Raw genomic sequence first — 13,450 nt, 5'->3', positions numbered from 1 at the left:
CCCAAGATCCCGGTTGAGGCCGTCCTCATGTGTGCGGAACTTGGCTATCAGTCTCTGCTCAGTGACTCTGCATTGTTGTGTGTTGTGAAGGCCGCCTTGGAGAATGCTTACCCGAAGATCAGAGGCCGAATGCCCGTGACCGCTGAAGTGTTCCCCAACAGGAAGAGAACACTCTTGCCTGGTGGTTGTCGAGCGGTGTTCATTCATTTGTTGTCGTAGCATCTGCATGGTCTCCCCAATGTACCATGCCTCGGGACATCCTTTCCTGCAGCGTATCAGGTAGACAATGTTGGCCGAGTTGCAAGTGTATATACCGTGTACGTGGTGGATGGTATTCTCACGTGAGATGATGGCATCCGTGTCGATGATCTGGCACATCTTGCAGAGGTTGCTGTGGCAGGGTTGTGTGGTGTCGTGGTCACTGTTCTGCTGAAGGCTGGGTAGTTTGCTGCGGACAATGGTCTAATGGACAATACGCTGCAGGAAAGGATGTCCCAAGGCATGGTACATTGGGGAGACCATGCAGATGCTACGACAATGGATGAATGAACACCGCTCGACAATCACCAGGCAAGAGTGTTCTCTTCCTGTTGGGGAACACTTCAGCGGTCATGGGCATTCGGCCTCTGATCTTTGGGTAAGCGTTCTCCAAGGCGGCCTTCACAACACACAACAACGCAGAGTCGCTGAGCAGAAATTGATAGCCAAGTTCCGCACACACGAGGACGGCCTCAACCGGGATCTTGGGTTCATGTCGCACTATCTGTAACCCCCATGACTTGCCTGGGCTTGCAAAATCTCACTAACTGTCCTGGCTGGAGACAATACACATCTCTTTAACCTGTGCTTAACCCTCTCTCCACTCACATTGTCTGTACCTTTAAGACTTGATTACCTGTAAAGACTCGCATTCCAACTATTATTTTGTAAATTGAGTTTGTGTCTTTATATGCCCTGTTTGTGAACAGAACTCCCACTGACCTGACGAAGGAGCAGCGCTCTGAAAGCTAGTGGCTTGTGCTACCAAATAAACCTGCTGGACTTAAACCTGGTGTTGTGAGACTTCTTACGACAAGACATTCCTGTTCCTGTACTCGAATCCTCTCACTTTGAAGGCCAACATAACATTTGCCTACTTTACCACCTGCTGCCCCTGCATACTTATCTTCAGTGACTGCTGTTCAAGGACACCCAGGTCTCATTGCACCGTCCCCTCTCTCAATTTATAACTATTCAGATAATAATCTACCTTCCTGTTTTTGCTACGAAAGTGGATAACCTCACATTTGTCCACATTATACTACATCTTCCACGCATTAGCCCACTCATTCAGCTTGTTCAAATCACACTGAAAGATCTCTGCATCCTCCTCCCATTCAACCTCCCATCCAGCTTTGTGTCATCTGCAAATTTGCAGATGTTACATTTAGTTCCCTCATCTAAATCTTTAATATATATATAGTGAACATTTGGGGTCCGAGCACTGATCCCATTAGTCACTGCCTACTGTTCAGAAAATGACCTGTTTATTTCTACTCTTTATTTCCTGTTTGCAAACTAGTTTCTATCCATCTCAATACACTACCTCCAATCCTATATGTTTTAATTTTACACACTATTCCCTTATGTAGGATTTTGTCGAAAGCCTTCTGATAGTCCAAATAAACCACATCCACTAGCTAGTTCTATCCTCAAAGAAGTCCAATAAATTTGTCAAGCATGATTTCCCTTTCATAAATTCATGCTGACTCTGTCCAATCCTGCCATTGTTTTCCAAATGATCTGCTATAAAACTTTTGATAACGGACTCTAGAATTTTCTCCACTACCAACATCAGGCTGGCTGGTCTATAATTTCCTGTTTTCTCTCTATCTTCCTTTAGTTTTAGCTATCCTCCAATCTGTAGGAAGTGTTCCAGAGTCTATGGAATCTTGGAAGATGACCACCAATGCATCCACTATTACTAGGGTCACTTCATTAAGTACTCTGGGATGTACATTATCAGGCCCTGGGGCTTTATCGGCCTTCAACCCCATCAATTTCCCCAACACCATTTCTCTAGTCCAAAATCCACAGTCCAAAGATGTGCAGGATTAGGTGGATTGGCCATGCTAAATTGCCTCTTAGTGTCAGGGGAACTAGTAGGGTAAATGCATGGAGTTATGGGGATAGGGACTGGGTGGGATTGTGGTCGGTGCAGACTCGATGGGCCGAATGGTCTCTTCTGCATTATAGGATTCTATGATTCTACTACTGTCGATTTCCTTCAGTTCCTCCCTTCTCACTAAACCTTGTGTTCCCCAACATTTCTGGTATCTTTTTTGTGTCCTCCTTTGTGAAGACGGAACCAAAGTATGTATTCAGTTGGTCAGCCATTTCTTTCTTCCCCATTACAAATGCTCCGCTTTCTGACTGTAAGGGACCTACATTTGTCTTCAATCTTTTTCTCTTCACATACCTATAGAAACTTCCACAGTCAGTTTTTATGTCCTTAAAGCTTACTTTTGTACTCAATTTTCCCCTTCTCAATCGGCCCCTTGATCCTTCTTTGCTAAATTCTAAACTGCTCCCAATCCTCAGGTCTGTTGTTTTTTTATAGCCAATTTGTACGCCTCTTCCTTGGATCTAATACCATCTCTAATTTCTATTGTAAGCCACCATTTGGACACGTTTCTCCTTTTACTTTAGTGTCAGCAGGAATAAATATTTGTTGCATTCATCCATGTGCTCCTTGAATGTTTGTTATTGCCTATCCATCGTCATCCCTTTAAGTAACGTTTCCCAATCCATCATAGCCAACTTGGCCTCATATCATCGTAGTTTCCTTTATTAAGATTCAGGATCCTAGTCTCAGAATCAACTATGTCACTCTCTATTCTGATGAAGAATTCTATCATATTATGGTTCGCATCCCCAAGGTGTCTCACAGAGTAGATTGCCAATTATTCCTTTCTCATTACACAATACCCAGTCTAGAATGGCCTGCTCTCTAGTTGGTTCCTCAACATTTTGGTCCAGAAAACTATCCTGTATACATTCCAAGAATTCCTCCTCTACAGTTTTGTGACTAATTTGCAGATTAAAGTCACCCATAATTACAGATGTTCCTTTATCACGTGCATCTCTAATTTCATATTTAGTGCCATTCTCAACATCTCCACTACAGTTTGGGGACTAAATACCATCCTACTAATGTTTCTCACCCTTTTGATGTTTCTTAGCTGTACCCACACACATTCCACATCATTGGAGCTAATATCTTTCCTCACTGTTGTGTTAATTTCCTCTTTAACCAGAAAATTAGGGAAGTAAACAAGTGGCTAAAGGAGTGGTGCAGGAAAGAGGGGTTCCATTTCATGGAGCATTGGCATCAGTATTAGAACAGGAGGGATCTGTACCATTGGGATGGATAAATAGGGTGGTCACAAGAGCTTTAAAGTAGCAAGTGGGAGGGAAAGGAAGGGTAAAATTAAAGGAAGCGTAATGGTTAACGGGAAACAAAGCAGCAGGTTAGCTTGTGGGGAGGAGGTTTCAACTACGTGGAAAATTATATAAAACGCTAAAAGGAAGGAGGACTCAGGAGATGTTATTAATGTAGGTGTTAGGATTCAAAAAGGAAAGCATAAAAACTAGCATAAGGGCACTGAACGCTCATAGCATTCAAAACAAGGTCAATGCGTTGACGGCACAAATCATCGCGAATGAGTATGACTTAGTGGCCATCACAGAGACATGGTTGCAGGGTGGTCACAACTGGGAGTTAAATATCCAGGGGTATCAGACTATTTGGAAGGACAGACAGGAAGGTAAGGGAGGTGGTGTAGCTCTGATATTTAAGGATGACATCAGGGCGGTAGTGAGAGATTAAAAAGGTTCTAGAGAGAAAAAGGTTGAATCCATTTGGGTGGATATTAGAAATAGTAAGGCGAGAAAGTCACTGATAGGCATAGTCTAAAGGCCACCAAATAATAACATCATGGTCTGGCGGACAATAAACAAAGAATTAACTGATGCATGTCAAACTGGTACAGCAATTATCATGGGGGATTTTAATCTACATGTCGATTGGTCAAACCAAGTTGGTCAAGGCAGCCTTGAGGAGGAGCTCATAGAATGTATCTGCGATAATTTCCTTGAACAGAATGTATTGGAACCTACAAGGGAGCAAGCTATCCTAGATCTGGTCCTGTGTAATGACAGTAAGAAGTCTAACAACACCAGGTTAAAGTCAAACAGGTTTATTTGGTAGCAAAAGCCACTAGCTTTCAGAACAGGCTGTTCCTTCATCAGGTGGGTGGGAGTTCTGATCACAAACAGGGCACAAAGACACAAACTCAATTTACATGAATAATGATTGGAATGTGAGTCTTTATAGCTAATCAAGTCTTAAAGGTACAGACAATGTGAGTGGAGGGAGCATTAAACACAGGTTAAAGAGATGTGTATTGTCTCCAGACAGGACAGCTAGTGAGATTTTGCATGTCCAGGCAAGTTGTGGGCCGGTTCCGCGCATATGAGGACGGCCTCAACTGGGATATTGGGTTCATGTCACACTATCTGTAACCCCCACAACTTGCCTGGATGTGCAAAATCTCACTAGCTGTCCTGTCTGGAGATAATACACATCTCTTTAACCTGTGCTTCATGCTCCCTCCACTCACATTGTCTGTACCTTTAAGACTTGATTAGCTATAAAGACTCACATTCCAATCATTATTCATGTAAATTGAGTTTGTGTCTTTGTGCCCTGTTTGTGATCAGAACTCCTACCGACCTGACGAAGGAACAGCCTGTTCCGAAAGCTAGTGGCTCTTGCTACTAAATAAACCTGTTGGACTTTAACCTGGTATTGTTCGACTTCTTACTGTGTTTACCCCAGTCCAACGCCAGCATCTCCACATCATGACTACCTGTGTAATGAGACAGGAATAATTAATTATCTCACATTAGGGATCCTCTTGGAAGGAGCGATCACAGTATGGTTGAATTTAAAATACAGACGGATCGTGAGAAGGTAAAGTCCAATACCAGTAACTTGTGCTTTAACAAAGGAGACTTAGGATGGGGGAGGAGTTGGCTAAAGTAGACTGGGAAGAAAGACTTTATGGTGGGACATTTGAGGAACAGTGGACTTTCAAAGCAATTTTTCACAGTGCTCAACAAAAGTATATATCAGTGAAAAAGAAGGATATAGAAAAAGAGATAATCAGTCATGGATATCTAAGGAAATAAAGAAGGGTATCAAATTGAAAGAAAATGCAAAGTGGCAAAGATTAGTGGGAAACTAGAGGATTGGGAAATCTTTAAAGGTCAACAGAAATCCATGAAAAAACTATAAAGAAAAGTAAGATGGATTATGAGAGTAAACTAGCTCAGAATATAAAAACAGCTAGCAAAAGTTTCTACAAATATATAAAACGAAAGAGTGGCGAAGGTAAACATTGGTCCTTTAAAGAATGAGAAATATCCATAAAGAATTGCTTTAATAATGGGAAATGAGGAAATAGTTGAGGCATTGAACAGATACTTTGTGTCGGTCTTCACAGTGGAAGATATAAATAACATGCCAAAAATTAATGACAAGAATTGGCAAGCTATGGCAGGTGAGGACCTAGAAATGACCATTATCACTAAACAGATAGTGTTGGGCAAGCTAATAGGGCTAAAGGGAGACAAGTCTCCTGGCCCTGATGGAATGCATCCCAGGGTACTAAAAGAGATGGCGGAGGAAATAGCAAATGCGCTCATGATAATTTACCAAAATTCGCTGGACTCTGGGGTGGTTCCCGCAGATTGGAAAACAGCAAATGAGACGCCACTGTTTAAAAAAGGAGGCAGACAAAAGGCGGGTAACTATAGGCCAGTTAGATTAACTTGTGTCATGGGGAAAATGCTTGAACCTATCATCAAGGAAGAAATAGCGAGACATCCAGATAGGAATTGTCCCATTGGGTAGACGCATCATGGGTTCATGAAAGGCAGGTCATCTTTAACTAATTTACTGGAATTCTTTGAGGACATTATGAGCACGGTAACAATGGGAAACCGGTGGATGTGGTGTATCTGGATTTCCAAAAGGCATTCGACAAGGTGCTGCACAAAAGGCTGTTATGTAAGATAAAGGTGCACGGCATTACAGGTACTGTATAGCATGGATAGAGGATTGGTTAACTCACAGAAAGCAAAGATTGGGAATAAATGGGTGTTTTTCTTGTTGGCGATCAGTGACTAGTGGTGTTGCCTCAGGGATCAGTGTTGGGACTGCAATCGTTTACAATTACATAGATGATTTGGATTTGGGAACCAAGTGTAGTGTGTCAACGTTCGCAGATGACGCTAAGATGAGTGGGAAAGCGAAGTGTGCAAAGGACACTGAATGTCTGCATAGGGATATAGATAGTTTAAGTGAGTAGCACGGATCTGGCAGATAGAGTACAACGTTGGTAAATGTGAGATACTTTTGGCAGGATTAACAGCAAAGTGGACTATTATTTAAATGGTAAAAAATTGCAGCATGCTGCTGTGCAGACGACTTGGGTGTTCTTGTGCATGAATTGCAAAAAGTTGGTTTGCAGGTGCAGCAGGTAATTAAGAAGTCAAATGGAATTTTGTCTATCATTGCTAGAGGGATGGAGTTTAAAAACAGTGAGGTTATGTTGCAGCTGTATCAGGTGCTGGTGAGGTCACATCTGGAGTACTGTGTACATCTTTTGTCTCCTTACTTGAGAAAGGATATACTGGCACTGGAGGGGGTGCAGAGGAGATTCACTAGGTTGATTCCGGAGTTGTGAGGGTTGGCTTATCAGGAGAAACGGAGTAGACTGGGGCTATACTCATTGGAATTTAGAAAAATGAGGGGGGAGTCTAACAGAAACATATAACATTATGAAGGGAATAGATAAGATAGAAGCAGGGATGTTGTTTCCACTGGCGGGTGAAACTAGAACTAGGGCTCATGGCCTTAAAATAAAGGGGAGCAGATTTTGGACTGAGTTGAGGAGGAACTTCTTCACACAAAGGGTTGTGAATCTGTGGAATTCCCTGCCCAGTGAAGCTACCTCATTGAATCTTTTTAAGACAAGGATAGACAGATTTTTGAACAGTCAAGGAATTAAGGGTTATGGTGAGCGGGTGGGTAAGTGGAGCTGAGTCCACGAGAAGATCAGCCATGATCTTATTGGATGGCGGAGCAGGCTCGAGGGGCTCCTAGTTCTTATGTTCAATGCAACTCTACCACCTTTTCCTTTTTGTCTGTCCGTCCTAAATACTGAATACCCCTGGATGCTGATTTAGCATCCCTGGTCACCCTGCAGCCATGTCTCTAATCCTGACTGCATCATGCCCATTCACATCTATTTGCTCAATTAATTAGTCTGATTATTGTGAATACTCTGCACATTATGGCGCAAAGCCTTTTCTTTGCAACATTACTTGTCCCATTCTCAATATTTTTGACTGTGGCCCTTGATTTTTCTGCCTATCACTTTTCTTTTTCCCCTTTCTGTCTTTTGTTCTTGTTCTTCATTCCCCCTCCCCTGACTCGTTACATAGATTCCGATACCCCTGCCATATTAGTTTAAAGTCTCACAACCTGGTGTTGTGAGACTTCTTACTATATTAGTTTAAACCCTCCCCAACCACTCTAGCAAACGCTCTCCCAGGACATCAATCTCGGTCCTGCCCAGATGTAACCGGCCCAGTTTGTACTGGTCCCACCTCCCCCAGATCCTGTCCAAATGTCCAAAAAAATCTGAAACCCTCCCCCTCACACCACCTCTTCAGCCATGTATTCATCTGATATATCTCGCTATTTCTGCTCTGACTAGCACCTGGCACTCGTATTAATCCTGAGGTCACTACTTGGATGTTCGATTTAACTTATTTTCTAACTCCCTATATTCTGCTTTCAGGACCTCATCCCTCTTTTAAATCTATTTTACCAACAGTCATTTGGATCAATGTGTACCATAACCACTGTTGTTCACTATTGTAACCATTCAGAGACACCCTTGACCCTAGCACCAGGGAGACAATGTACCATCCTGGAATCTCATTTGCTGCCACAGAAATGCCTATCTATTCACCTTACAATTGAATCCCCTATGACTATTGCACTCCCACACTTTCTATTCCTCCCCTGTGCAGCAGAGTCAATTGTGGTGCAACAAATTTGGCTGTTGCTGCTTTCCCCTGAGAGGCCATTCCCCTCAACAGTATCTAAAACGGTATATGTGTTTTGCACGGGAATGACCACAAAAAATTCCTGCACTGCTTGCCTAATTCTCTTGCTCTGCCTGGTGGTCACCTTTTCTTTTCCTGCCTGTGGAATCTGAGCCTGCAGTGTGACCACCTCTCAGAAAGTGCCACACACTCTACTCTCCGCCTCGTGGATGTTCTACAGTATCCCCAGCCGCTGCTCCAACTCTGAAACTTGGGTTTCCAGGAGCTGTAGCTTGAACACAGGAAATGTTCCCGGCTTCCCACATACAGCATGAGGAGCACACCACGGTTTTGAGCTCTCCTCCCATGACTTACCCTTTGAATTAAACCTTCTGGAAGGTGTTTAATATCAATTAATATCAATAACTCTAGGGCCTCCTTCCCTGTTCCTCATACTATAGAAAATAGTCCTTACAAACTATAAATCACAAAAAAGACCTTACAAAGTATAAGCAATTAAAGTAATAAATACTTACCCATACTTACCCTTTACTTAGCAATCAGGTCTCTCCCTTGTAGCCTCTACTGCAGCAGGACAAGATTAAAAAGTCAGAAACCCAAAAGCACCTCTTCCCCTCTGCACCAAAATCCCACTGTGTTCCACATTCCCAGATAACCACATTCACTCTGGCTTTGTCTCACTCAGGATGTGATCTCTCCCACTTCTCGTGTACAAATTCTGTTGTGATGAGATTCAAACCTGGGTCCCCAGAGCATTAACTTGGGTCTCTGGATTACTGGACCAGTGAAAATACCGTTACACCAACATATTGGTAAGCTGACAAAGTACAGATCAAACAAGATGCCCTCTTGAAAATACAAGATTGTACTGTTAGTGATGGATTCCCACCAGTTCTGAGCACTGATCCAATGCCAGGGCAATGGTTACAACCCCAATTTTTCAATTGGTGCTTGCATCTTGTGAGATTCTGTACTGGCAGAGGAACTTCAAATTTTTACCCTTATTGAAAACAAACCCCACCGGGCAGAGGCTGGACACCAGTTCATTCATGCTCAGAAAAAATCTCTGCACTCAAATGGCATTCTGGGATAGACAGAGCTGACAATAATCAGTCCGATGGGGAAAGGTTTCAGGGTAAGCGGGTCAAATGGCCTTCCTTGTTTTTGTGTTTATTTTGTGATTTCACAGCTAGTGCTATATTTTATAAGGAGCTGCAAGCTGTCCGAGGGGTATCACAGATTTAATTTCTAAGGAATTCCCTTTTCTTTTTAACAGGTCTCTCTGGATGGGAGCTGTGTCACGGCAAAGGTCAACTTGTCAGTCACATTCTTGATTGCTTCAGAAGATGAAAAGTGCCTTGTGGCAGGTACTATTCTTCAGCAAAGCCTTTTTCAAAAGGCAGTTTCTCTATTTATCCTTTCATGGGATGTGGGCCTCACTGGTAAGGCCAGCATTTGTTGACCATTCCTAATTGCCCTTAAACTGGATGTTTACAAAGCCACTTCAGAGGGCAGTTAAGAGTCGTAGAATCCTCATAGCATTCCTACAGTGCAGAATGAGGCCATTCGGCCCATCAAGTCTGCACTGATTCTTCGACAGAGCATTGTATCCGGACCCACCTCTGCCCCATCCCGGCAACCCCAAGCATTTAATCCCCCTAACCTACACATCTTGGGACATTAAAGGTCAATTGAGTATGGCTAATCCATCTAACCTGCACATTGCTGTGGATCTGAAGTCACAACTGGAGAACAATTGCTCAACAATTCTGGTTGTACTAAGAATTGAAAGCCAATTTAAGTTTATCAGCTGAGCTCACAGTCTGGCTCACTTACGCATGCCAGAAGCTACATATATTCACACAGGGCCCTATCCTCTGGAAACCTGTCCATGTATTGTACATTTTCCAACTGAACAAAAGCATGGGAGATTCTCTGGTTCGTTCTCCATGACAAAGACTTGGCCAATCAGAGTTGACCTGCCTGGTTTTAACTAGAAACAAACTTGTGGCTGTTAACAGTTAATTGTCTATTCTGCATTCTCCATGGCAACGCCTTCACCAATCAGTGTCCACTTGCCAATCAAGCAGTACTCTCTTCCCATGTTGTATAAATTGTTGTTCCCTTTACTGTTGGTTTATTTTGCAAGTTAATGAGTGCAAGACTAAAAGCTTCCATAGCCTGTCTCTTTTTCAGTAGTACTCAGGCATTTGCTAAATGGTTTACAGCCCTCCATGTTGTGAAATTGTGTGCGTACCTTCAAGGGCAGCACGGTGGCACAGAGGCTCGTACTGCTACCTCACAGGGCCAGGGACCTGGATTTGATTCCAGCCTTTGGTGACTCTCTGTGTGGAGTTTGCACATTCTCCCTGGGTCTGCGTGGATTTCCTCCAGATGCTCTGGTTTGCTCCCACAGTCCAAAGATGAGCAGGTTAGGTGGACTGGCATGCTAATTTGCCCCTTTGTGTCCAAGTATGTGTAGGTTAGGTGGATTAACCATGCTAAATACAATGGGATATGGCGAAAGGTGGGCCTGGGTAAGATAATCTTTTGGAGAGTTGGTGCAGACTCAATGGGCCAAATGGCCTCCTCCTGGATGAGGAAGTGGCCAAATGGGCCAAATGGCCTCCTCCTGGATGAGGAAGTGGAGGGATGGGTTGGTAAGTTTGCTGACGACACCAAGGTAGGTGGTGTTGTGGATAGTTTGGAGGGATGTCAGAAGTTGCAGCGAGACATAGATAGAATGCAAGACTGGGCGGAGAAGTGGCAGATGGACTTCAACCCGGATAAGTGTGTGGTGATCCATTTTGGCAGATCCAATGGGATGAAGCAGCAGTATAATATGAAGGGTACCATTCTTAGCAGTGTAGAGGATCAGAAGGACCTTGGGGTCCGGGTCCATAGGACTCTTAAATCGGCCTCGCAGGTGGAGGATGCGGTCAAGAAGGCGTACGGCGTACTGGCCTTCATTAATCGAGGGATTGAGTTTAGGAGTCGGGAGATAATGCTGCAGCTTTATAGGACCCTGGTTAGACCCCACTTGGAGTACTGCGCGCAGTTCTGGTCACCTCATTACAGGAAAGATGTTGAAGCCATTGAAAGGGTGCAGAGGAGATTTACAAGGATGTTGCCTGGATTGGGGGGCATGCCTTATGAGGATAGGTTGAGGGAGCTTGGTCTCTTCTCCCTGGAGAGACGAAGGATGAGAGGTGACCTGATAGAGGTTTACAAGATGTTGAGAGGTCTGGATAGGGTAGACTCTCAGAGGCTATTTCCAAGGGCTGAAATGGTTGCTACGAGAGGACACAGGTTTAAGGTGCTGGGGGGTAGGTACAGAGGAGATGTCAGGGGTAAGTTTTTCACTCAGAGGGTGGTGGGTGAGTGGAATCGGCTGACGTCGGTGGTGGTGGAGGCAAACTCGTTGGGGTCTTTTAAGAGACTTCTGGATGAGTACATGGGATTTAATGGGATTGAGGGCTATAGATAGGCCTAGAGGTGGGGATGTGATCGGCGCAACTTGTGGGCCGAAGGGCCTGTTTGTGCTGTGGCTTTCTATGTTCTATGTTCTATGTTCTACACTGTAAGGATTCAATGATTCTATGGTAAGATGCTGCATAGTGAAGTCACTGTGTCAGGCTGGAGTGTAAAAGTACAGTCTCCATGTTAGATACTCACTGTTGCCTGTGCTCTCTATTGCAGCTACTCACTACTACCTGTGACCCTATATCAGCAAGACTCTATGTACATCTTCTGAGACAGTCATTTATTCAAGTAATCAGCCTATATGACTGTTAGGAGGCAAGCTAGATCAGGCCTGTACAGAGCTATATATAGTTGTTCCTAGTAATAAACTTCAGATACTGTGTTTGACCAGAACCCTCGTCAGTCTCGATATCTAAAACTGTTTCGATAGCAAAGAGGCTGATCCTTTGACATTTATATTGAGATCCTCAACATATACAGCTTTCAATTTCGATAATCCACAGGTCCAATGATTTCATACTGGTGCAACTAATGACCATGACCTGGCTCTGTGCTTATAGCAATGTTGTTAGCCCCACCAACCTCGTGCAATGACTGTCCTTCACCATCTCCTGTGGGCAGTGCCAGTCATTCATGGTACCTCTCATGAAAGAGACAGTTATGGAGAGTATTGCAGTACTGTGGTATTCATGGCGAAAAATAAAGACTCCTGATCAGGTTATAAACAGGAGCATTTGTCTCAACTTTAGTATGGTGTTGATATATTTCACTCTGCCACTTTCCTCATGGCAATTTTGCACACAGGTGACTAGTGTGTGTTCATCTGTATTGGGCGGGGGTTGAATTCAGACAGCGCAGCAGTGGATCCGTGCAAAGGTTGCACATCTGGACATGAATTTCACCACAAAACAAATATTCTATCAGAAAATGTTAACAGTAATTTTTTTAAATTATACTTAAAAATTGACTTTACTCAACACAATTACAAGCTTTCATTTATTTCGATATAAAGTTACCTTTTTTCTTCTCAATCAATTAGCCAAAGGAGGGTTCAGACCATTCAATTCAAATGCAAACATCATGGCATTGTTTATTTTTAAATCATAGGATCCTACAGTGCAGAAGGAGGCCACTCGGCCCATCAGGTCTGCACCGAACACAATCCCACCCAGACCCTATCCCCATAATCCCATGCATTTACCCTAGCTAGTCCCCCTAACACTATGGGGCAATTTAGCATAGCCAATCCACCTAACCTGCACATCTTTGGACTGTGGGAGGGAACCGGAGCACCCGGAGGAAACCCATGCAGAATATGCAAACTCCACACAGACAGTGACCCAAGTCGGGAATTGAACCCAGGTCCCTGGCACTGTGAGCCAGCAGTGCTAACCACTGTGCTACCGTGCTGCCCTAAATCTCTGTATGATTGGCAGATTTAAAAAATATATATATTTTCATCAAAGGTTTTCCCACTTTTACAAATAACGCAACAAACCCTCAAAAATATATATACAGAAAAAGATAGGAAAATACCAATATAGTTGGTTTGGATTATTCATTGTAGCTGGCACTGCCCACTATATAATTTAGAAAGGAAATTTCAGAGAATGGGGATACTATGATAACAAGATAAAGCCACGTGTATATGGCAGAGCGATACACACCCTCACTTGCAGAGACAGATTGATTTAACCTATTTGAAACAGGGACCCCATATCTTCTGTAATGTATCCAATTTGGCTCAGAGTATGCAAGGAGGGATTCCATTAAGCTACATTCTATA

At 43.4% G+C, this 13,450-nt stretch overlaps 1 protein-coding gene across 1 annotated transcript in view; it reads left to right on the top strand.

The window, feature by feature from the left end:
- The window catches only part of nwd1 (NACHT and WD repeat domain containing 1), a 66,468-nt gene that overhangs the window by 44,225 nt on the left and 8,793 nt on the right, over positions 1-13,450 (top strand). The window contains exon 14 of the mRNA XM_078221350.1: positions 9,458-9,548. Coding sequence (XP_078077476.1) covers positions 9,458-9,548 — 91 coding nt within the window. The remainder of the gene's footprint in view (positions 1-9,457; positions 9,549-13,450) is intronic.

The sequence above is a fragment of the Mustelus asterias genome, chromosome 9, assembly GCF_964213995.1.
Source record: "Mustelus asterias chromosome 9, sMusAst1.hap1.1, whole genome shotgun sequence".
Lineage (NCBI taxonomy): Eukaryota > Metazoa > Chordata > Chondrichthyes > Carcharhiniformes > Triakidae > Mustelus > Mustelus asterias.
This window is presented reverse-complemented; position numbering and strand designations above follow the sequence as displayed.